This window comes from Helianthus annuus, chromosome 17, assembly GCF_002127325.2.
Source record: "Helianthus annuus cultivar XRQ/B chromosome 17, HanXRQr2.0-SUNRISE, whole genome shotgun sequence".
Taxonomy (NCBI): Eukaryota; Viridiplantae; Streptophyta; class Magnoliopsida; order Asterales; family Asteraceae; genus Helianthus; species Helianthus annuus.
Window position 1 is genome coordinate 179895805 of NC_035449.2, and position 21703 is coordinate 179917507.

The 21703-nt window shown below is 45.6% G+C and overlaps 1 protein-coding gene across 1 annotated transcript; it reads right to left on the reverse strand.

Annotated features, from left to right (window-relative positions):
* Nucleotides 1–15425: 15425 nt before the first annotated feature.
* LOC110925303 lies at nt 15426–19728 on the reverse strand. The gene is made up of 2 exons (XM_022169259.1): nt 18958–19728; nt 15426–15545 (listed from the first exon to the last, which is right to left on the reverse strand). Exons 1-2 carry the CDS (start codon nt 19726–19728, stop codon nt 15426–15428), a joined length of 891 nt encoding a protein of 296 aa, XP_022024951.1.
* Between the last annotated feature and the right edge of the window lie 1975 nt (nt 19729–21703).

The following is a 21703-nucleotide window of genomic DNA, read 5'->3' on the forward strand; positions in this document are numbered from 1 at the left end:
CATAAGAATTAGGGTTTGTATGAAACACAAAATCAAGAATCTATACAATCAACAATCAATTAACAATGATTACACAATTACCTTGAATGATTCTAGAGAAAGAGGAATCAAGTGTGATGATTATCTTGTGCCAATGATGATGGTGATGATGCTTACTAGAGGATTAGAGAGTTACAAGTACGTGTTTTGATTTTGAGAGAATGATTAGTGAAAAGGGGATTAGGGTTAAGTATAATTAAGTTTTCACTAATAACTCTTCACACCCTCAATTATTCTATTTTACAAAGGTACACCATCTCAATCAATTTCACAGTTTCACCACCAAGTTCACATATTTGACAAGTCTATCACAATTAACAAACAACCATGCAAAATCACACAACACACTTCATTGTATCAAAACATATACAATTCCATAACAACTAACTGTGAAATCAATCAACTAAATAATACAAGAACGTGCAATAAATGCGAAATAGAATCTTGGAAATTCGAGTTGTCACATTATCCCCAACTTAAAAGAAATTTCGTCCCGAAATTTGGTACGCACTCACTGAGGAAGCTAGGTAAGCTGTATTGTTCACTGGTTTTCCTGGGGTGTCACATCATCCCCCCGTTGATTTGGAATTTCGTCCCGAAATTCAGTAGTAGTAGCTTCAGCCTCAGTAGTGGTTGCATTGATTTCGAATAACTGGGGGTACTTTTCTTTCATTTGGTCTTCGCGTTCCCAGGTGTACTCCGGGCCACGTCGGGAGTTCCAACGAACTCGGACAAGAGGGATTCTCTTGTGTTTGAGGACCTTCACATCCCGGTCCGTGATTTCAACTGGCTCCTCGAAGAACTGCAACCGCTCGTCGATAGTGAGTTCCTTAAAAGGAACTATGAGGGTCTCATCTGACAGGCACTTCTTCAGATTCGACACGTGAAATACATTGTGAACTGCACCGAGTTCAGCTGGTAGATTCAGTCTGTAGGCTACTGGGCCTATTCTTTCAGTGATTTCGAACGGTCCAACATACCGTGGGTTGAGTTTGCCTCGTTTACCAAAACGAACCACACCCTTCCAGGGTGAGACTTTTAATAAAACCCGGTCCCCGACCTGAAATTCCAAAGGCTTGTTACGCTTGTCCGCGTAGGCTTTCTGACGGTCGCGTGCTGCCGCCATGCGTTGTCGTATCTGTGCAATCTTTTCCGTGGCGTCCACTACAATCTCTGGACCCGTAATCTGACTATCCCCCACCTCTGCCCAACAGAGAGGTGACCGGCATTTACGTCTGTACAACGCCTCGAATGGAGCGGCTTGTATGCTGGTGTGATAACTGTTATTATACGAAAACTCCACCAAAGGGAGATGTTTTTCCCAACCGTTGCCGAAATCAATAACACATGCCCGAAGCATGTCTTCAAGAGTCTGGATCGTTCGCTCAGACTGCCCATCCGTCTGGGGATGATATGCTGTGCTCATGTCTAAACGAGAGCCAAACGCTTTGTGCATCGCTTGCCATAGCTCTGACGTGAATCGTGCATCCCGATCCGAAATGATGGAGGTGGGCACCCCGTGCCTCGAAACAACTTCTTTAAGATAAATGTCTGCGAGAGTGGAGAACTTATCCGTTTCCTTTATAGCTAGGAAGTGTGCAGACTTGGTGAGTCGATCCAGGATTACCCATATTGTATCGTTCCCACGCTGAGATCTAGGTAGGCCTGTAACGAAATCCATGGAAATTTCTTCCCATTTCCATTGAGGTATCTTAGGCTGTTGAAGTAGGTCTGCGGGTTTCTGATATTCAACCTTGACTCTTGCACAGGTCAAGCACTTGCCAACATAGGTGGCGATGTGGGCTTTCATACTTGGCCACCAGTATGTTGTTTTGATATCGTGGTACATTTTATCCGACCCTGGGTGTACTGAGTAGCGAGACTTGTGCGCTTCGTCCATCACAAGCTCTCGTAAACCGCCATAAAGTGGGACCCAAATACGCCCCGTTACATAGTAGGCGCCGTCTTCCTTTTGTTCCATTCGCTGCCTTGAACCACGTAAGGCTTCAGCCTTGACGTTTTCGGGTTTCAATGCTTCTATCTGAGCAGCTCGTATCTGTGCAGGAAGACTGGACTGAATCGTAAGCTGTAGCGCTCGCACGCGCTTAGGTAGAGTGTCTTTCCGACTGAGGGCGTCAGCCACAACATTGACCTTGCCTGGATGATACTTGATGGCGCATTCGTAGTCGTTCAGAAGTTCAACCCATCTCCGTTGACGCATGTTCAAATCCTTTTGCTTAAGAATATGCTCGAGACTCCTGTGATCGGTGTAAATTGTGCACTTGGTACCGTACAGGTAGTGTCGCCATATCTTAAGCGCGAAAACAACAGCTCCCAGCTCTAAATCGGGCGTCGTGTAGTTCCGTTCATGAATCTTGAGTTGCCGCGAAGCGTAGGCAATAACCTTATCCCGTTGCATCAATACGCAACTAAGCCCCTGTATCGATGCGTCACAATAAACCACAAAGTCATCCGTGCCCTCGGGCAGTGAGAGGATAGGTGCGCTGCATAGTCTATCCTTCAGGTACTGAAAAGCAGTTTCCTGCGTATTACCCCATCTGTAAACGACACCTTTCTGTGTCAGCATAGTAAGCGGCTGCGCGATCTTGGAGAAGTCTTTGATAAACCGCCTGTAGTATCCCGCCAAACCCAAGAATTGGCGTATTTCTGTTGGTGTACGCGGTGCAGGCCAGTTCCTGATCGAATCTACCTTGGATGGATCAACATGGATCCCGTCCTCGTTCACTACGTGGCCTAAGAAGTGGACTTCACGAAGCCAGAAGTCGCATTTGAAAACTTTGCGTACAGTTGCTCCTTTCGAAGAAGTTCCAAGATAAGACGTAAGTGCTGCTCGTGTTCCTCCTGACTCTTGGAGTAGATCAGTATGTCGTCGATGAAGACAATGACGAACTTGTCAAAATAGGGTTTGCACACCCTGTTCATAAGATCCATGGAAACTGCAGGCGCGTTCGTTAACCCAAATGGCATGACAAGGAACTCGTAGTGACCGCAGCGAGTTCTGAATGCGGTTTTGGAGACGTCCTCATCCCGGACTCTCAGCTGATGATACCCTGACCTCAAATCTATCTTGGAGTAGTAACTTGACCCTTGCAACTGGTCGAATAAGTCATCTATACGAGGAAGAGGATAGCGGTTCATCACTGTGACCTTGTTCAGTTCGCGGTAATCAATGCACATCCTGAAAGTGCCATCCTTAATTTTCACGAATAGTACTGGAGCTCCCCAAGGCGAAGAGCTTGGACGAATAAAGCCCTTATCCAAGAGCTCTTGTAGTTGCTTTGAAAGTTCTTCCATCTCAGTTGGAGCTAAACGATACGGTGCGCGAGCTATAGGTGCTGCTCCTGGAGCGAGCTCAATCTGAAATTCGACTTGATGATGAGGCGGTAAACCAGGTAAATCTTCAGGAAGCACCTGAGGAAAGTCGCGTACAACTGGATGGTCTTCCAACTTCTTTTCTTTCGTTGATGCGTCAGTAACGAGAGCCAAAATTGCGGTGTGACCCTTCCACAAACATTTCTGAGCCTTCAAGAAAGAGGTGATGCCAACCACGGCACCACTCTTGTCGCCTTGAACTTCGAGAGGTTCTTGACCAGAATGAGGAATGCGAACAATCTTTTCTTTGCATAGGATTTCTGCTTGCCGTTGCTGCTGGCGATTCTGATTTGCAGGCCGTGGGCTCCTGAATCCTTAGCTTCATGGCCCATCTTGAGACACCTCTGGCAACGTCTCTCGTTGCACTAACCACCGTGGTGTCTGTTGCATTTGTTACACATTGGGTGAATTCCCCGATATCCACCCTGCCCTGACCACCAGAAGTTAGCTTACTCGGGCTCTGGTGATCACTATTCTTGCGCTGCTGCTGTGCTTGGGACTGAACGGTAGCGGAACCCTCGCTGGAATACCCATCCCATTTCCGCTTGTTGTCACTAGGAGTAGCGGGAGTAGAAGAAGTGGTAGCGGTAGTAATAGCGCTGATACAACTAGGCAGCCTGTTCTGTTCCACTGCCTGATCCGTGAGGCGATGAGCAAGACGCTGAATGTCTTGGATATTGTTAAGGTTAGCCGATGTATCATGGCTCTGAATCTCTGAGGCTAGACCCTTGAGGTACAATTCGATACGCTTGATCGGAGGGTCCACCATGGTTGGACACAAGTTGGCCAGTTCGTTCGACCGTTTCGTATAGGCTCCAATTTCTGACCCCGTCACCTTCAAATGGTAAAGCTCCACTTCCAACTTGTGGATGTCATCACGCGTGCAATATTCCCTTTTAATGCGTTCTTTGAATTCGTTCCAGGGGGTGGCGTTAGCACCTGCCAACTCTGGTATCTGTACTTGCGCGTTTCACCAAGTTAGCGCTATTCCTTCGAGAGTGCTAGTGGCGTGCTTCACCCTGCGAGCCTCAGGGCATTCACACATTTCGAATACTGACTCGAGCTTCTCAAACCAATGGAGTAGTCCCACTGCTCCTTCCGTGCCACTGAACGTGCTTGGTCGACAGTCCATGAAGTTCTTGAATGTGCAGACAGGTGGCTGAGCGTGTTGACCTGTCGTGTGCGTAAGAGTAAACATACTTGAGCGCGAGTGTTGGTTTACGAGAGTAGAATCTAAAGATCCGAGAGTAAGTGGTGATGGCAGGTTACACCTCCTGCCTGGGCAGCTGCGAGTGCTGCAGTAACTTGTTCAGTGATCGAAGCCGCCAACTGGGCTTGAGTTAGGTTAACGTGTCCACTCATGATCTTGATATCAAGGAGAACATGAGTGAGAGAGGTTCGCGAATAGTGCGATGACAGAAGAGTGTAAGCACGTAGGTGTTCTCAAGCAATAACAAGTAGTGAGCAATGTAATCTAAGCATACCACGAGCAAAGTTCTATGTAATTCTAGCATGTAGGCAATAAACATAAACCTTATTACCTAGTATGTCGAGTCTTGCACGTGGAGCGAAGCGTCGTTGTGGATCGTTGAGAGCACTGTTCTGGTTATAGTCTGGTTTTAATAAAAACGTTTTCCCATATTAAAACCAAGTTCTCTATAACCAATGGCTCTGATACCAATCTATCACACCCCCAAAATCCACACGCGGAGTACCACCGCTTGGGAGCGTGACATGACCAGGATCAAGCCACCAATCATATAGGACATTGTATAAAGTAAAAGTGATTGCAACATAAACCAAACCAATTCCATATGAAAGGTGTTTCCAAAACATAAGTAAAATATCATTGTGTAGCGGAAGCGTATTAATAAAAACCCATCGTAAATAAGTATCAAATAATCAAAAGTGTTTAACAGGATAATCACGATCCAAGCCCACAACGACCTGCTCCTCCCTGTGCAAGCTCCATATACCTAACGACCTGCAAGGCATGCAACAGAGGATCAACAACTAGTTGAGCGAGTTCACAGAAAGTAAATGCGTAATAGTAAGTTCGTTTGTAACAGGTGGCTCTACTGGGCCGTTAGTACGTTCTATTTGTGGGGGCTTCCCATGTTGTATAACCACTAGACTACTCGTAACCATAAGTATCCTTCACAACCGAGGATAGTAGTAAGTATAAGTATCCTTCACATCCGAGGATAGTAATAAGTATAGGTATCCTTCACAACCGAGGATAGTAGTAAGTATAAGTATCCTTCACATCCGAGGATAGTAATAAGTATAGGTATTCTTCACAACCGAGGATAGTAGTAAGTATAAGTATCCTTCACATCCGCGGATAGTAATAAGTATAGGTATCCTTCACAACCGAGGATAGTAGTAAGTATAAGTATCCTTCACATCCGAGGATAGTAATAAGTATAGGTATCCTTCACAACCGAGGACAGTGGTATGGTAGTCTAGTAACAGTGTGTACACGAATCTAGTCAATATCATTCCTTTAATCCCATTCCCAAGCCCTTGGGAATCCCATGCCTTAGTAAGGGTGTGAACTCACCTTGGTTTGCTCGGTATGTTATTGCTTCTAGGGTTTATAAATCTCTAAGTCCGATACACACGACCTAGGGTATATTGCACATGAATTCATGATGAGCGTCGATATTCAATTAGGGTTTACAGGTTCTTGATGCTCAACCAGTAAGTTGCAGAATCATATCACACAGTAGTAGTTATAATATCATACAGTACTAAGCAGTATTATTCAGTGACATGCAATGTTTTAACATGCAGTAACAATTAACAGGTAGCAGGCAGCATGTTCACCCTCCAGGGTTTAGACTTAGTGTTAACAGGAAGCTTAGATTACGTATCACCTTCAACTCAGATTGTATATAAACATGAAATCACATCATAAGCATAATCCTTAATATAACAGCTCATCAGGCAATAACATTATGAATTTGGTTGCTCACTGTCACGGCCATACATACAAGTAAACAGTTCGGAGCAATAACAAGTCAATGAGTTCGGACATATAACATTTTAAAGGAAACTCGGACATATACATGATTAAAGTCGGACCAAACAAGTCCCTAAACAAACTCGGACAGGAGGCTTCACATAAAAGTCGGACCAAGGGGTGGGGTTTAAAGCTCGGATCCCCCTTGTTGCAAGCCAAACTCGGACCACCTCCCTAATGCCTTAAACTCGGACCATGCATCATAACTAAACTCGGTCCAGCCATATGAATTAAACTCGGACATCATCAAAGTAAGAAACTCGGACCTATTCGACACATGAAACTCGGACCTCTTGCTTGTTTAAAAACTCGGATACAACTTCTCAAAGAGGTCGGACATTACTTAAACATGCAAAGGTCGGACATGATCCACAAGCACAAAAACTCGGGCATTTACTTCTTTTTAAACTCGGACCAGGTGTGCTATGTATATAAGCTCGGACTTAATGCTTCCTATGAAACTCGGACTATCATGATAAAACTCAGACAACCATCATGCGTGCATTCCAACATTTCACATAATCAATAAGATTAGAACGGTTACGTTCTGATGTTCATACGATCAAACCCTACCTCATACATTCATAGCAGAATCAATTCAACGATTTACATGTTCATCATATCAAGCGGATTGGCATTAGGCAGTCGAATAAACATACAACCATAATCATTACATAATAAATCATGATAAACAGGAATCAATCAAAGCTCAGAACTATCACATAAGAATTAGGGTTTGTATGAAACACAAAATCAAGAATCTATACAATCAACAATCAATTAACAATGATTACACAATTACCTTGAATGATTCTAGAGAAAGAGGAATCAAGTGTGATGATTATCTTGTGCCAATGATGATGGTGATGATGCTTACTAGAGGATTAGAGAGTTACAAGTACGTGTTTTGATTTTGAGAGAATGATTAGTGAAAAGGGGATTAGGGTTAAGTATAATTAAGTTTTCACTAATAACTCTTCACACCCTCAATTATTCTATTTTACAAAGGTACACCCTCTCAATCAATTTCACAGTTTCACCACCAAGTTCACATATTTGACAAGTCTATCACAATTAACAAACAACCATGCAAAATCACACAACACACTTCATTGTATCAAAACATATACAATTCCATAACAACTAACTGTGAAATCAATCAACTAAATAATACAAGAACGTGCAATAAATGCGAAATAGAATCTTGGAAATTCGAGTTGTCACATAAGCCGAATTGACTTTTAACCTTTATTATTTGTATCTTTTTCCATGTTTAGGATATCTATTTGTTATATGAATTATGGTCATGAATGTCTTTATTAATTTAATTTTTAATACAAACTTTCACAAGTCTTATAAAACTAGTATTAAGCACATCCTATATCGCGGCGAGGCCATCAACACTGAACTTGTGGCGTGTTAATGCGAATAACTTAGACCGAAACGTAAAGCATAGAAAAAACAACCAAATTGATCTAGGAACCGCGTGTTGCGACGAAACTGTCAAACGGGAAAAAATAGACGATGTAAAAAAGTTGAACCACTCACACATTGCACCGTTTAACTCGTAAAATTTAGAACGAAACGTAAAACGAAAAATTTGCGTAAAACGAAAAGTATAGGGACCAAAGTTGAAAGTACAAAAGTTGTGAGGTTAAATTGCAAAAGATAAAAGTTTGGTGTTATAAGTAAAAAAAAACAAATAATCTTGAGTTAAAAGTGAAAAATCAATTTTTATTGAAAACCTCCCAAAGCATAATGTTGTAAAGAGTAAACTGCCAAAATAGTTCATGAGATTTGGTCACTTTTTTCACTTTAGTCCAAAACTTAAATCTTTTGAATCTGGCTCCTTGTGGTTTCAAATTTGTTGCAATTTTCATTCAAAAGCAAAAAATCTGGTCAAAACTTTCAGTTAACATCCAGTTTTTTTGTCTTTTTTTTTCTCCCTTTTAATGAAGGGCAAAATAGTCAATTTTTTTAATTATTATAATAAAACCTTAAAAGACCATTTTGCCCTTCATTAAAAGAGAGGAAAAAAAAAAGAAAAGCTGGATATTAACTGAAAAATCTGACCAGATTTTGATGTTGGATGAAAATAGCAACAAAATTGAAATCCTAAGGACTCATTTCCAAAGGTTTAAATTTTGGACTAATATGTCAAAAGTGACCAAACTTCAAAGACTATTTTGGCAGATTACTCATATTGTAAATTTAGAGAATCTAAATTGTTCAAATGATGCAAAAGCCAAACCGTTAAACTATACACCAGTAAGGCTATAGGGTGTGGTATAAAGCCCGTATGGCTTTATCACGCCACCTTACCGCCACGTCACACAGGGGGCTTTAAAGCCACTTTCTTTAACTTGCATGCAATGGTTTAAAGCCCCCATCATCATTACCTAATTATTTTTTTTATTTAAATTTAAGCATTATTTAATTTTGATATATAATTAGAACTCATAATTTAAATAATAAAAATAAAATGCCATAATTTAAATAAAAAATACAATGTCATAATTTTAATAAAAAAATCAATGTCACTAAAAATCACTCGTCGTCTCCTCCTTATTCACGATAAAACCATAGGTGTTCGGTCAGATCAGCTCGAAGGTTATGGTGTGTGTTCCTGTCACGTATCTTCGCTCGGATAACTTCTTTTTCAGCGTATGTGAGTAGTGGGTTCGTCGGTTAGTTACTTTCATCATAACTTTCTTGACAAAACGCTCTGCCTGAGTCCTCAAATATCATGTTATGCAAGATGATACACGTATACATGACGTTTCTCATTTTACATTTTTCAGCTATTATCGACGGCTGGGCAATGATAGACCATCTCTTTTTTAACACACTGAAAGTTCGCTCGATATCTTTTCTTGCTGACTCTTGTTTCTTCTTGTAATACTTTCTTTTCTCGTTATCTGGACACGAAAGAGTTTTCACAAACGCCGCCCCCTCCAGATAAATACAATAAATCTTGAGACGCGACCGCTTGTAATATTAGGGTAGAACCATCGTGGTCACCACGATGGTGTTGCCCTTTTCCAAGCGGTTGGACATGTCGCCCACTCAGTGCGTGCAATCAAGACTACTCAAGATCCCAGGAAACCCGTGTATCCGCTGATGGGACTGTATAAAAGTGGAACGTCAGCAGCGGTTGGCATCCTCAAATATCGCCTCCCGTACAGAAAGATAACACCTAATAAAATAGTGTTAATAAATTAATAATAACAATAAAAATAATAAATTGTAAATAAAAAAATAATAATAACAATAATAAACTGCAAATAAAAAAAATAATAATAACAATAATAATAAACTGTAAGTAAATAAAAAATACCTTCACAGAAATTTTCAAGACAATCACGACAGCTTCTGGCCGACATCCTTAAATATTCGTCTCACGTATCATTCGTTGTGTCGTACGCTAGTTGCCTAGTTGCGGCAATACACTTTTGTATTCCAAAGAAACCAATTTTCGACTAGCACTTTCTCATTGTGTGAAAAAGGGAATTCGTCCGCAAGATCATTAGAAATTTTTAGGAAAAGACGACGGCTCTACAAAACCAACACAAAAATAATCTTGCATTAAACGTTCATGAGCACCTAACCGATCTTGTTCAAGAGCGGGTTGTCTGGTACGCGATGTAGACGATTGGGCTTCTTCCCGCAAATAATTAATCGTCTCCTGCGTCACTACAATAATCATATCGTCAAGAACACCATCTGAAGAAACAGAGATCTAATTAAGGTATTAATTAGGTGGGTTTATGTTCCTATCATAGTGGTTAATCTTCTTTTAGGTATTTGAGCTCCGACTGGTTAATCAACCTGCAAAACAGAACACCGTTACTCGTTAAGAGGGGAATGTGGGGGTTTCCCTCTTAACCGGGCTCCGGCGTGAGAATAAGCGACTGCTTTGAGAGTAATTAAGTAGTTAAGAGTAAGAGCCGAGAGAATAGAATGAATAACCTGAGGAATGAAGGTCTCTATTTATAGCCGGAGAGGTGTAAGAGGTTGTGGGCTGATGGGCCTTGGGCCAGAAACGGACAACAACGAATATGCTCTTTGCCTCGCTGGCCTCGACTGCTTAGTGGCTTCTAGATGCTCGTCGGTGCTGGCGCACCTTGATTGGAGCCACGTGTCATTGTTGTCGGCCTTGTTGTCCCTTCTGTCATCAGCAGACAAGTGGAGATCGTGGGACAGTTGTCCCCGTCTCTTGATTGGTGCCATGTAGGCGTCCTTGTGTACTTATCGTCAGAAGATCGTGGCGCACGATTGAACAGAGCCTGCTGAACGTTCATTGGCTCTTTTTACTGCCACTTGTACCCTGTGTACCTCTGTAGGTAACAGCGCGTCTTCATATGGAGAGGATTTTGTTTGATGGCAACTAACCCGCGCGGGGCTAGTGTGCTCACTTATACCATTGTTTTTATGCTAAGTGTTGCTATCTGATTTTATTATGTGCTCTTCCTCGCGCGGGGGTAAGTCATAATGTGATGTGAGCTGCGCGAGGTTGTTATTATCAAGTTGTTATGCTAAGGAGTATGGTCTCACGTGCAACCTGTTACGAGGTTTGCGCGACTTTTTGGGACCATACCCCTTCAAGTCCCCCCAGTCCAGTGCTGCACCATGCGCAACGCAAGTGGTTGGAGCTCTGGACTTGATAAAAATAAGAGAAGGGGAAGTTGTCCTTTTGGTCTTGACTTGTAAGGCGCATGTAGAAAACTGTTGTTTTCGATGCGCAGGTACTAGGCAGGTGTCGAGTGATTTCTTGTTTGGCCTTTTAAGTGCGCGAGGTTATAGTAGTTGACGTATATCTGGCGCGACTCATGTGACTTCTGCATGAAGTTACTTGCACGTTTTGTGGCGGGAAACTTCGAAATTTGAACTTCTGACAGGTTGGTGGGAGAAGTCGTTGAGGGCGACGTTTGAGTTGACCCCTGGCACGGGTGTCATCATATCGCCTGCGGCGGTTGCACTTCGTGTCAGGAGAGTGAGGCCCACGCGCGCGTGGTAACCGTCACCCCTGGTTTTCCGCTTGACGTGGCAACCTCTCGTTGGTTGCCCTTGCGGTGAGTGCGGCACGGTTACCCATCGCATTAAATGCGATGGGTATATATATCCGAAGAGAAGGTGAGAGGTTCTCACTTTTCTTCGTTTCTTCTCCACTTTCCTCTCAAAACTCTTTGAATCTTCAAAGTGTTCCTCGTCTTCTTCAAGGTTTCTTTAAATCTTCAAACTTTCTTCAAGCCTTTTTCCAGATTTTCTTAAAAATATGAGTGAAGAACATCAAGAGGCTCCTGTTAGTGAGGAGGGACCAGTTCCTGTCCTCAAGTGGGATTTAGGTCTTTTCGAACAGATTGTTCGAAGTTTTAGGTTCCCACCGGAGTGGGATGCCCGGTACCCGGCTCAGGGCCAGACCGCGGCTGATGCACCGCCCGGCTATATTACCCTTTATGAAGATTTCTTTCTTCAGGGTAATTTCCGGTTGCCGGCGACCAATTTTCTGGGTAGTATCCTTTCTTACTACCAGTTCCACATATCTCAGATGAGTCCACCTGGGATGGTGAGGGTGAGGCACTTCGAGTTCTTATGCCAGTCACATGGCATCGAGCCATCTGTCGACAAATTTCGTTCATTCTACCAACTGCAAAGGACGATGGGGTTCTTTTCGTTTGCAAGCCGAGGTGCGGCGAAGAAGATCTTGTTAAATCCACCAAAGAGTTTCCATGACTGGAAACCCAAGTTCTTCTTCATCAGGGAAGAAGTCGTGCCGGTCGCTATGACCTTTAGGGAATGGACTGAGGCCATACCCAAGGAAGATCTGCCGATCCCAAAAACGGCTTTGTGGTACCAGCAGCTGACCTCAACCCCTAACCGGGTGTTTGGGGAAAATGTTCTAGTTGCAGCAAAGATGAGTGACCAGTGGTCACCTAGCAGTAGGGAAGTTCCCGTTTTAAAGCTTGGCGATCAAGGTTAGTCGTTTTTCTGTTCTTTGTCTAAGTATGATTTCTTTGATTATTACTTATGTATCTCCGTTTATAGAAGCGCAACTTTACCAAGCTGCCTTCTCTACTTTTGGAGGCTCCATGGGCGTTCGCCCAGTGCGCGATGATGAAGAAGGCTGGTATGACCAGATTAAAGGAAACTTCATGTTTCCAGCTGCTGATGCCTTCGCTTCGCCGCCAACTGCTACTGAAGGTGCGCAATATCCAAAACCTCGTCCATTGCGCTCTGTGACTCTCGCTGGGAAAGAAACTTTCTATCTTTCCAGCGAGGAGTCCGTAGGATCTTCCAGCGGCGAGCTAAGCTCTTGGTCTAAAATATTTGCAGGTGTGTTGCGCGACCTGGGGATTGACCCAGAGGAGAAAAAGAAGAAACCGGTGAAGAAGAAGAAGAAAGCGGAGCCGGAGGTGACCAGCAAGGGCACTGGCCCTAGTCGCGCAACAGCTGCTGCTGGCAAAGGTACTCTTCGCCTTCGTCAACGTGACTTGGATGATTATGTGATCATCAGTGACTCATATGAAGGTTTATCACATGTAGCTAAGGGAAAAGCTGGTGCTGGTGGGTCGAAGAGTTCCGGGAGCGCGGGTTCTCGCAACCCTGAAGCTGGCGCGACTCCGTCTTTCCCAGAGGATGAAGAGGTGGAAGAGGAAGATGCTGCTGCTCAACTTATTGGGCGGAAAAGGGGTAGGAGCGAGGCTACCACTGGTGTGGCTTCCGCGCCTCAATCTGTTGTGATCCCTACGATAGGGAAGACGAGCAGGCTGCGCTCGTTGTATCAATTTTCTCCTGGTATGTTCTTTGCTTTTCTTTTCTTTTCTAAAAAACTTCTTTGCTTACACTTGCCTTATTTTGCAGAGATCAAGAAGAAGACCCCTGAAAAGGCGGTTACATTCAGTGAGGCGGGTGTAAAAAGGCCCAAGATAACCGTCAAGTCCACTGACGCTGCAGCTCAGGACGCCGCGAAGGCGGCAGAGGCGCAGCGAAAGGTGGAGGAGGCGCGTAAGAAAGAAGAGGAGAAGAGAAAGAAAGAAGAAGAGAAGAAGGTAGAGGAGGAGAGAAAGAAAAGGGAGGAGGAGGAGAGGAAGAAAAAGGAGGAGGAGGATAGGAAGCGGAGGGCGGAGCAGGAGAGGCTGGCTGAGGTGGCTAGGAAGCAGGCCTTGGAGAAGGAGATGGCGGCGAAAAAGGCTATGGATCAGCCTTTGAAGTCTCAAGGTCCTGAGGTCACCAGGCCAACCAGCACCGGCCCTGTTCTCACTTCGAAAGGGTCTGGCCGCTACTCTTCTAGTGGCGCGAGCTCCGGTGGAGCCGGGGGTTATAACCCTAACGTGATAGGGGCGAAAGATACTGTTGGAGATATCTACTACAAGACATATACTGAAGAAGAGCGCGGTGATGTCCTCCATCAAGCCCCCTGGAGCTTAAAACAGAAGGATACATTTATTGAGTTTGGCGCTTCGCGTGAATGGTTTTTGAATTCCTTCCCCCCTGGCGAGGTCAATCGGCAAAGGGCAAAACCCCATGAGATGTTATATCGTACTTATATTCTTGGGGAGGCCAATGCCCGTGCTGCCAACCACCAGATCGTTCGCGAATGGCGAACGATGGTTCGGGAGCGTGCCGACTGGGAGGCTTATCGCGAGCGTATGCTGAAGCGAATTGCGGAGTTTGAGAAGTCGAAAGCTGCGTTCGACGAAGAAAGAGCCAAGTTTGAGGCCGACAAGAAGGCGGAGGAGTGGGGCCGCGAGGGGCTGCAGAAAAAACTCCACAATGTTGAGGAGCAACTGGCCAAGGAGAAGGCCGAGTTCAAGCGTATATGCGCCCAAGACAACGAGCGTACTTATGCTCTACGACAGAAGATCGTTGGTCTTGAGGCTAAAGTTGCGGACTTGACCTCAGCGGTGGAGGAAGCGCAGGGTGAAAAAACTGCCAAGCAGCAGATGGAGGTTAGTTCTTCTGATTATCGCTCTTCCTTTTTGTTTGTGAGATTTCTCTAAGTCAATTCTCAAGGCGTTTGTCAATTTTTAGGTTGAGTTGACTGAAGCCAAGGTGCAATTGTCTAACAAGGACAAGGATCTCCATGCCAAGGACGTTGAGATAGCGGAACTCAAACGTCGCTTGAATGAGCAAATCGACAGATGCGAGTCCTTGGAGATTGACCTTGAGGCTGAGAAGGTCAAGGCTGCTGATGCTGAGGAGGCGCGTGCTGTGAGCACTGCCGCGCTGAATGTGGCCCAAACCAACTACTCTGAGGCTCAAGGTATCGTCGATACACTTGTCTCAGAAGCGGAGTGGATGCGCACTCGTGGAGTAGTGTTGGTAAGTGCCTTGTGCTTTGTTCGTAAGTTGATTTGAAGAGTTTTTTCTTTAATGCTTATCTTTTGTTGAAGGTTGCCAACTCCATTCTGAATGCGAACGAGCTAGATCGCGCCGTGGCGGCTCTGACAGATGCGGCGCGTGCGGTGGGTCACCGAGGAGGCTACCTGGAGTGTGCTGATCATGTTGAGCAAATGCTTGGGCAAGAATTTGACACAAGCCATTGCTCAGTAACAGAACGTGCCGATGCTGCGCTGGCAAGTGCTGAGAATTCCTATGACAACCTCTCCTTGCCTATCATGGAGTTGGTTGTTGAATCGTTAAAGAAAGACGACTGGTGCCAGCGTCTTAAGGCAATCCTCGATCCACCGGTTACCGTCGAGTTGTCCGACGAAGAGCCAGCTGGTGATGATGGCGGTGATGGTGATGATGATGGCAACGATGATGACGGTGAAGATGACGGAGATGATGGTGATGATCGTCGCGAAGAGTAGGAGAGTTTGTTGGGTAGTTAGTTGGTAGGCATTTGTGCCTTTGTAATTTCTTTGAATATTGTTATGTATGATGCTGCGCGGTTGCGCAAGTTGTTAATGAAACATTTTGTTTTTTCCGTTGCAATTATTGCATTGTTATAAAACTTTATGCTAAATTAGCTCGAATAAATGGAAGCGTTTTGTAAGTATTTAGGTGATCGTCCGGTCTCGCGCTTTGTTTGCGGAGGACCTTGGAGGTGGTTTGAACCATCTTGAAATGCTGTAGTGTTTTCGCGCTAATCAAAAGTTTAACATGCATTTGTAACGAAAAAATGTAATAGGAAGAACATGTCGTATGTTTTCATTCAAGTCAGAAGTTGGCTCTTAGGCCTTGATACATATTTGCCAGTGGCTCGTAGCCGGCGTAGTTAATTGAAAGATGGCGTAAGGCCGAAAAGATTACATATAGCATTTGCGCAATTGTTGCGCATTCCAAGTTCTTGGTAAGATGTGGCCATCTAGGGTGCGCAATTTGTAGGCCCCTTTGCCCAGGACCTCATGAATCAGATATGGGCCTTCCCATTTAGGTGCCAATTTCCCTGGGCGTTCCGCATTTGATGCTTCGTTGTCGCGAAAGACGTACTCCCCTGGATTGAAGGTACAAATGCGAACCCTTGTGTTGTAGTACCTTTCCAGCTGGGTTTTGTATTTGGCCTCTCTGATTCTTGCGATTTCGCGTCTTTCTTCTAACAAGTCTAAGTCTAGACGCCTTTTCGCTTCATTGTCAACCGTGTTGACCGTTGTCATTCGTGGCGAGGGTAGGCCAATCTCCGCCGGGATTACCGCCTCTGAGCCATAGACCAGGCTGAAAGGGGTCTCGCCGGTACTCGTCTTTGGCATGGTCCGATGAGCCCATAAAATGCTTGGGAGCTCATCAACCCATCCGCGCCGCCTTGTTCCTAATCTGGCCTTTATCCCTTCGACGATGCATTTGTTCACACTTTCCACTTGTCCGTTGCCTTGTGGGTGCGCAACGGAGGTGAAAGTGTGTTCAATGTTCATCTCCTTCATCCAGTTCTTAAGATCGTCTGAAGCAAAGTTGGTGCCATTGTCTGTCACGATCTTGAGCGGGAGGCCGAATCTGCATATGATGTGCTCCCATATGAACTTGCGCACAATCATAGCTGTGGTGGATGCAAGGGCTTTGGCTTCTACCCACTTCGTGAAGTAGTCGACAGCTACTATGATGAACTTTACGGCGCCGGGGGCATCCGGGAAGGGTCCCACCATGTCAATTCCCCATTGCTGAAAAGGCCATGCGGTGGACCCGGGGATTAGATCATTTTTAGGCCGCAGCGTTTTTGGAGCGTGCCTCTGGCAAGAGTCACACTTGCGGATCTCCTTCATTGCGTCAACATGCATACCAGGCCAGTAGTAACCGGCGCTCATGATCTTCGCGACAACCATCCTTGGTCCGGAGTGGATGCCGCAAATCCCTTCGTGGATTTCCCTTATCAAATAATTCGCGTCCTGGGGGTCCACACAGCGCAGTAGTGGTCCCAGGAAGGATTTTCGGTATAAGATACCGCTGTTCATTTCGTACTGTAGGGCTTTGTTTTGGATCTTTCTTGCTTCCGCTTTGTTCTCGGGAAGCACCCCCTCTTGCAAGTATTGGATGATGGGGGTCATCCATGATGTCTGCCCTGTTTCGATTACGTTAACTTGGCGCAGTAAAACCGATGGGTTCTTGAGTACCTCTATCCTTACATCCTTGGCGAGATGTTGAAAGGAAGTCGAGGCGAGCTTGCTCAGGGCATCTGCGGGCTTGTTTTCTGAGCGATTGATATGTATGACTTCGTGGGTTTTGAATTGTTGGAGCAATTCTTTCGCTTGTTCCAGATATAAAGCCATGACTTCACCCTTCGCGTCGTATATGCCATTTACTTGACTGGCTATCAGGAGTGAATCCACATGTGCGCGCAAGTTTTTTGCTCCCATCTTGATGGCGAGGCGTAAGCCTGCCAGAAAAGCCTCGTACTCAGCTTCATTGTTGGTGTTTTTGAAGTCGAGCTTAATGGCGTAAGTAAACTCGTGCTTTTCTGGGCTCACTAGACGTAAACCTGCTCCCGCGCCATCTTCATTTGATGCCCCGTCAGTGTAAAGCATCCAAGTCTCCTCTGTTGTGTTTTCCTTGGGAGTCTCTATCATCTCGCATTCCTTGATTTTATCAGCCGGCACTTCTGTGATGAAGTCGGCGAGGACCTGCCCCTTAATGGCTGGACGCGGCCTATACAAGATGTTATGGCCGCCCAGTTCAATGGCCCATTTTGCCAACCTGCCTGATGTCTCAGGCTTCTGAAGTATAGTGCCAATGTGGAAGTTGGTAAGCACAGTTATCACATGGCCTGTGAAGTATCGGCGCAATCTTCGGGAGGCGTGTAGTAGCGCAAGAACCAGCTTTTCCATTGTGGAATATCTTGTTTCTGGGTCTGTGAGTACCCTGCTGACGTAATAGATCGGGGTTTGCACGCCGTTCCTGTCTACCAACAATACTGACCCTACTGCCTTATCCGAGGAGGACAAGTACAGCACAAGGGGCTCTTTTTCAAACGGTGCCGTCAGCGTAGGGAGTTCGATCAGACACGCTTTCATTTGTTGAAAAGCTGTTTCGGCTTCCGGGGTCCATTTGAACTCTTGCTTCTTTACGCAATTGCGCAACGTGCTAATGAAGGGATACGACTTTGCGGCGTGATTGGAGAGAAAACGATTTAGCGCGGCCAGCCGGCCGGCTAGTCGTTGCATTTCCTTGATGTTTCTTGGTGAGGGCATTCGTTCTATAGCTTGTACCTTCTCTGGATTCACCTTGAAACCGCCGTTTGTGACAATGAAGCCCAGAAACTTCCCTTCTTCCATGCCAAAGGAACACTTGGCTGGATTTAGCTTCATATTTACGCTGCGCAATGAGTTGAACGTTTTTTCGATGTCTTTTAACATTTGGTCCTCCTCGGGACTTTTCACCACTAGATCATCGATATAAACTTCAATGTACTTTCCGATGTCACCTGCGAAGGTTTTGTCCATCAAGCGTTGATAAGTCGCGCCTGCGTTCTTTAGACCAAAAGGCATCTTTGTGTAGCAGAAGATTCCAAGGTCTGTTCTGAATGCTGTCTTGTCTTCATCTTCTAGTTTCATCTGCACTTGATGGTATCCTTTATAGCAATCCAGAAAGCACTTCCATCGGTATGGCGCGAGAGAATCAATTTTTTTATCGATCTCAGGCAAGGAATAGCAATCCTTTGGGCACGCCTTGTTGAGATCAGTGTAGTCTACGCACATGCGCCATCTGCCATTTGATTTCTCGACCATCACAGGGTTCGCCACCCAACTCTGGTATCTTACTTCTCGCAAGATCCCGGCTTTAAGCAGCTCGCATACCTGCTCGTTCATTGCTTTTGTCTTGTCTGCCCCTAGGCTGCGCCTTCTTTGGACCTTTGGCTCGACAGATGGGTACGTGTTTAAGCAATGCTCGGTGATGTTGCGCGGGACACCGGTCATGTCTGCCGGCGTCCAGGCAAATATATCCATGTTTCGAAACAGCAGTTGCTTTAGACGTGTTCTGATGTCTGACGAAATGGCGTGGCCAATTGTCACAGTCTGCTCGGGGTATTTTCGGTTTAAAACCCATTTTTCCGGCTCAGTCGTAGAGACCTTTGCCGCTTTTGTTGGGCGCAGCTCGTCAGTTGACATTACTTCCTTCTTGGCGTATATGATTGCTACTCCTGTTTTGGTTGGGAAACCTATTGCAGAATGAGGCGTTGACGTCACCATGTTTAGCTCGCCTTGTGTTTCCCTCCCAAGAAGCACATCATGCCTTGATTTCACTGGCATTACCATAAAGTTCACATTTGTTGTTCTTGAATGTTTCCCGTCAGAGAGCGTGACAGGGAAACTGATCTGTCCGAGAGGAAAAACCATTTCGTTGCAAAATCCAGACAAAGGATAATCGACGGGTTCGAGTCGCGCTTTATCCTCTTCATCCAGCTGATTGAAACATTGTTCGTAGATGATGTCGGCTGTGCTTCCTGGGTCGATGAAGATGTATTCTGTTTCATAGTGACCAATTATGCCAGTAATGACGACGGGTCGTGTGGCGCGAGGACCGCCGTGCACTACTGGGAATATGACTTGCTGTTCTTGCCAAGAAGGCTCGTAGGGCCGTTTGCCTTTTTCTCTCGCGGTGTATCTTGGTCCGTTGACCATGTGAGTCTCTAGCCGTCTCACCTTTTTGTGGCTACCTTCATCGTGACGTTGGAGTTGACGGGTGTCCTTGCGCACATTCTTCACTAAATGGCTTAGTTTGCCGCTTTTGAGCGCTCTTTCGATTTCTTGGCGCAAGCTGTAACAGTCGTCGGTTAGGTGCCCTGAATCTTTGTGAAAATCGCAGTACAAGTTAGGGTCTTGTCCTTTCTTGTTTGTCATTGGCCTTGGCGCCTTGAAATCGACATTCTCCGTCATCAATACCTCCTTTGGAGTTTTTGTGAGCGGAGTCCAGTGTTTGTCACGATTCTCGTCTCTGACCGCTTTCTTGTAACCGATTCGGTCAATCGTTTCTCGCGCATCTTCTCTGTAACGTGGCCTGTCGTCGCGGCCTCTGGGTCTCTCAGACTTCCAGTCATGACTCTTGTACTTGTTGCGCTTGTTATTGTTGTCGCGCGGCCTCTCGCTTGCTCTTGAGAATCGATCTTCGGAATAATAACCCTTTCTACCAGCAAGGGACTCCTCGGTTTACGCGACGATCTTTGCTGCTTCCATCAGTTTATCCCACTCTTTTGGCATCCCATCTTTGCCTGTGATGGTTCTAATGAGGCTATCACAGCGTATAGCCTTCTTGAAGTGGCAGCGCATGAGTTGCTCACTGACGCCGCCAATCTCTAAACATTCTTTGTTGAAACGCGTGATGAAGTCCTCCAGACCTTCACCATCCCTTCGCCATATATCTTCTACTTCCGCCGTATCACGCTGATAGCGACGTTGTTGGCTAAAATAGCTTAAGAATTGTGTCTTGAAGTCTGTCCATGACTTAATCTTTCCGGGCGGAAGGCTATCAAACCAGGCGCGAGCCGCTCCGGTGAGAGTCTGAATGAACAGGTGGCACCACATGGGCATGTTCCAACCTCCCATGCAGCCCACACTCGTGAATGTTCTGACGTGGTCGTCTGGGTCAGTCAACCCATTGAACTTCCCAACGGTTGGGGGTAGCTTCTCTCGTGAGAGTGGTGCGAGTGCGATTTTCGGGATAAACTTGGAGTGTTCCGCAGCTTCCGCTGGTCTGTATGCCAGGCGGAAATCTCGTTCAGCTTCTTCTGTATAGCCAATGTGTTGTCTTGGCTTATAGTACTCATGGTTCTTTGGTAAACGATTAAAGACCGATGATTCTTCATCACCTTCCCATGTAGGATCATATGGGTCGGTTTCTTCCCATTCGTTGTTCATGTTGCGCGGCGTGAGCCGGCTGTGCACAGGGCCTCGTTGAAGGTTCGACGGATACTCATAGTAACTATCCGTTTCCCCTCTTGTATCGCGCGTGTCTTGTACGCTTAAACGCCTTGTAGGGGGAGGCCTGTTGGTTCTGCCTTGTATATTGGCCGGTGGTGGCATTTGGCGCACCCCCTGACTCGGAGGGGTGACCAAGGACGGTTCTGCCGTCAAAACTGCCTGCTGCGCGATGAGCGATTGGTATGCTGCATTGATGGTGGCGATGTTCTTGGCATACCACGAGGCTGGGGTTTCGCCCTCTGGTAAGCCAAGTAATGCAGATACATTTTGAGGTGGCGCTGGGTTGGACGGTCCGTCGCCGTTGTTACCTGGGGTAACCATTTGTGTGATACGGGTAACGCTCCCGCGCTGACCCCCCGTGTTGGTGATCTCAACTTCACCTATTTCTTCGACTTGGGCTTGGAGGTTTTGGACTCCTTCACCCAAGACCGTGTTAGAGTTGGCTCCGAAGCCGAACTCTGGAAAGATTCCTTGACCAGTCATAGTCGAAGGATGAAAAGATGTCAAAGGCTCAAATAAAGAAGATGAGGGTGGTTATAGAAAAAATCGGTGGGCGCCAATGAAGAAACAGAGATCTAATTAAGGTATTAATTAGGTGGGTTTATGTTCCTATCATAGTGGTTAATCTTCTTTTAGGTATTTGAGCTCCGACTGGTTAATCAACCTGCAAAACAGAACACCGTTACTCGTTAAGAGGGGAATGTGGGGGTTTCCCTCTTAACCGGGCTCCGGCGTGAGAATAAGCGACTGCTTTGAGAGTAATTAAGTAGTTAAGAGTAAGAGCCGAGAGAATAGAATGAATAACCTGAGGAATGAAGGTCTCTATTTATAGCCGGAGAGGTGTAAGAGGTTGTGGGCTGATGGGCCTTGGGCCAGAAACGGACAACAACGAATATGC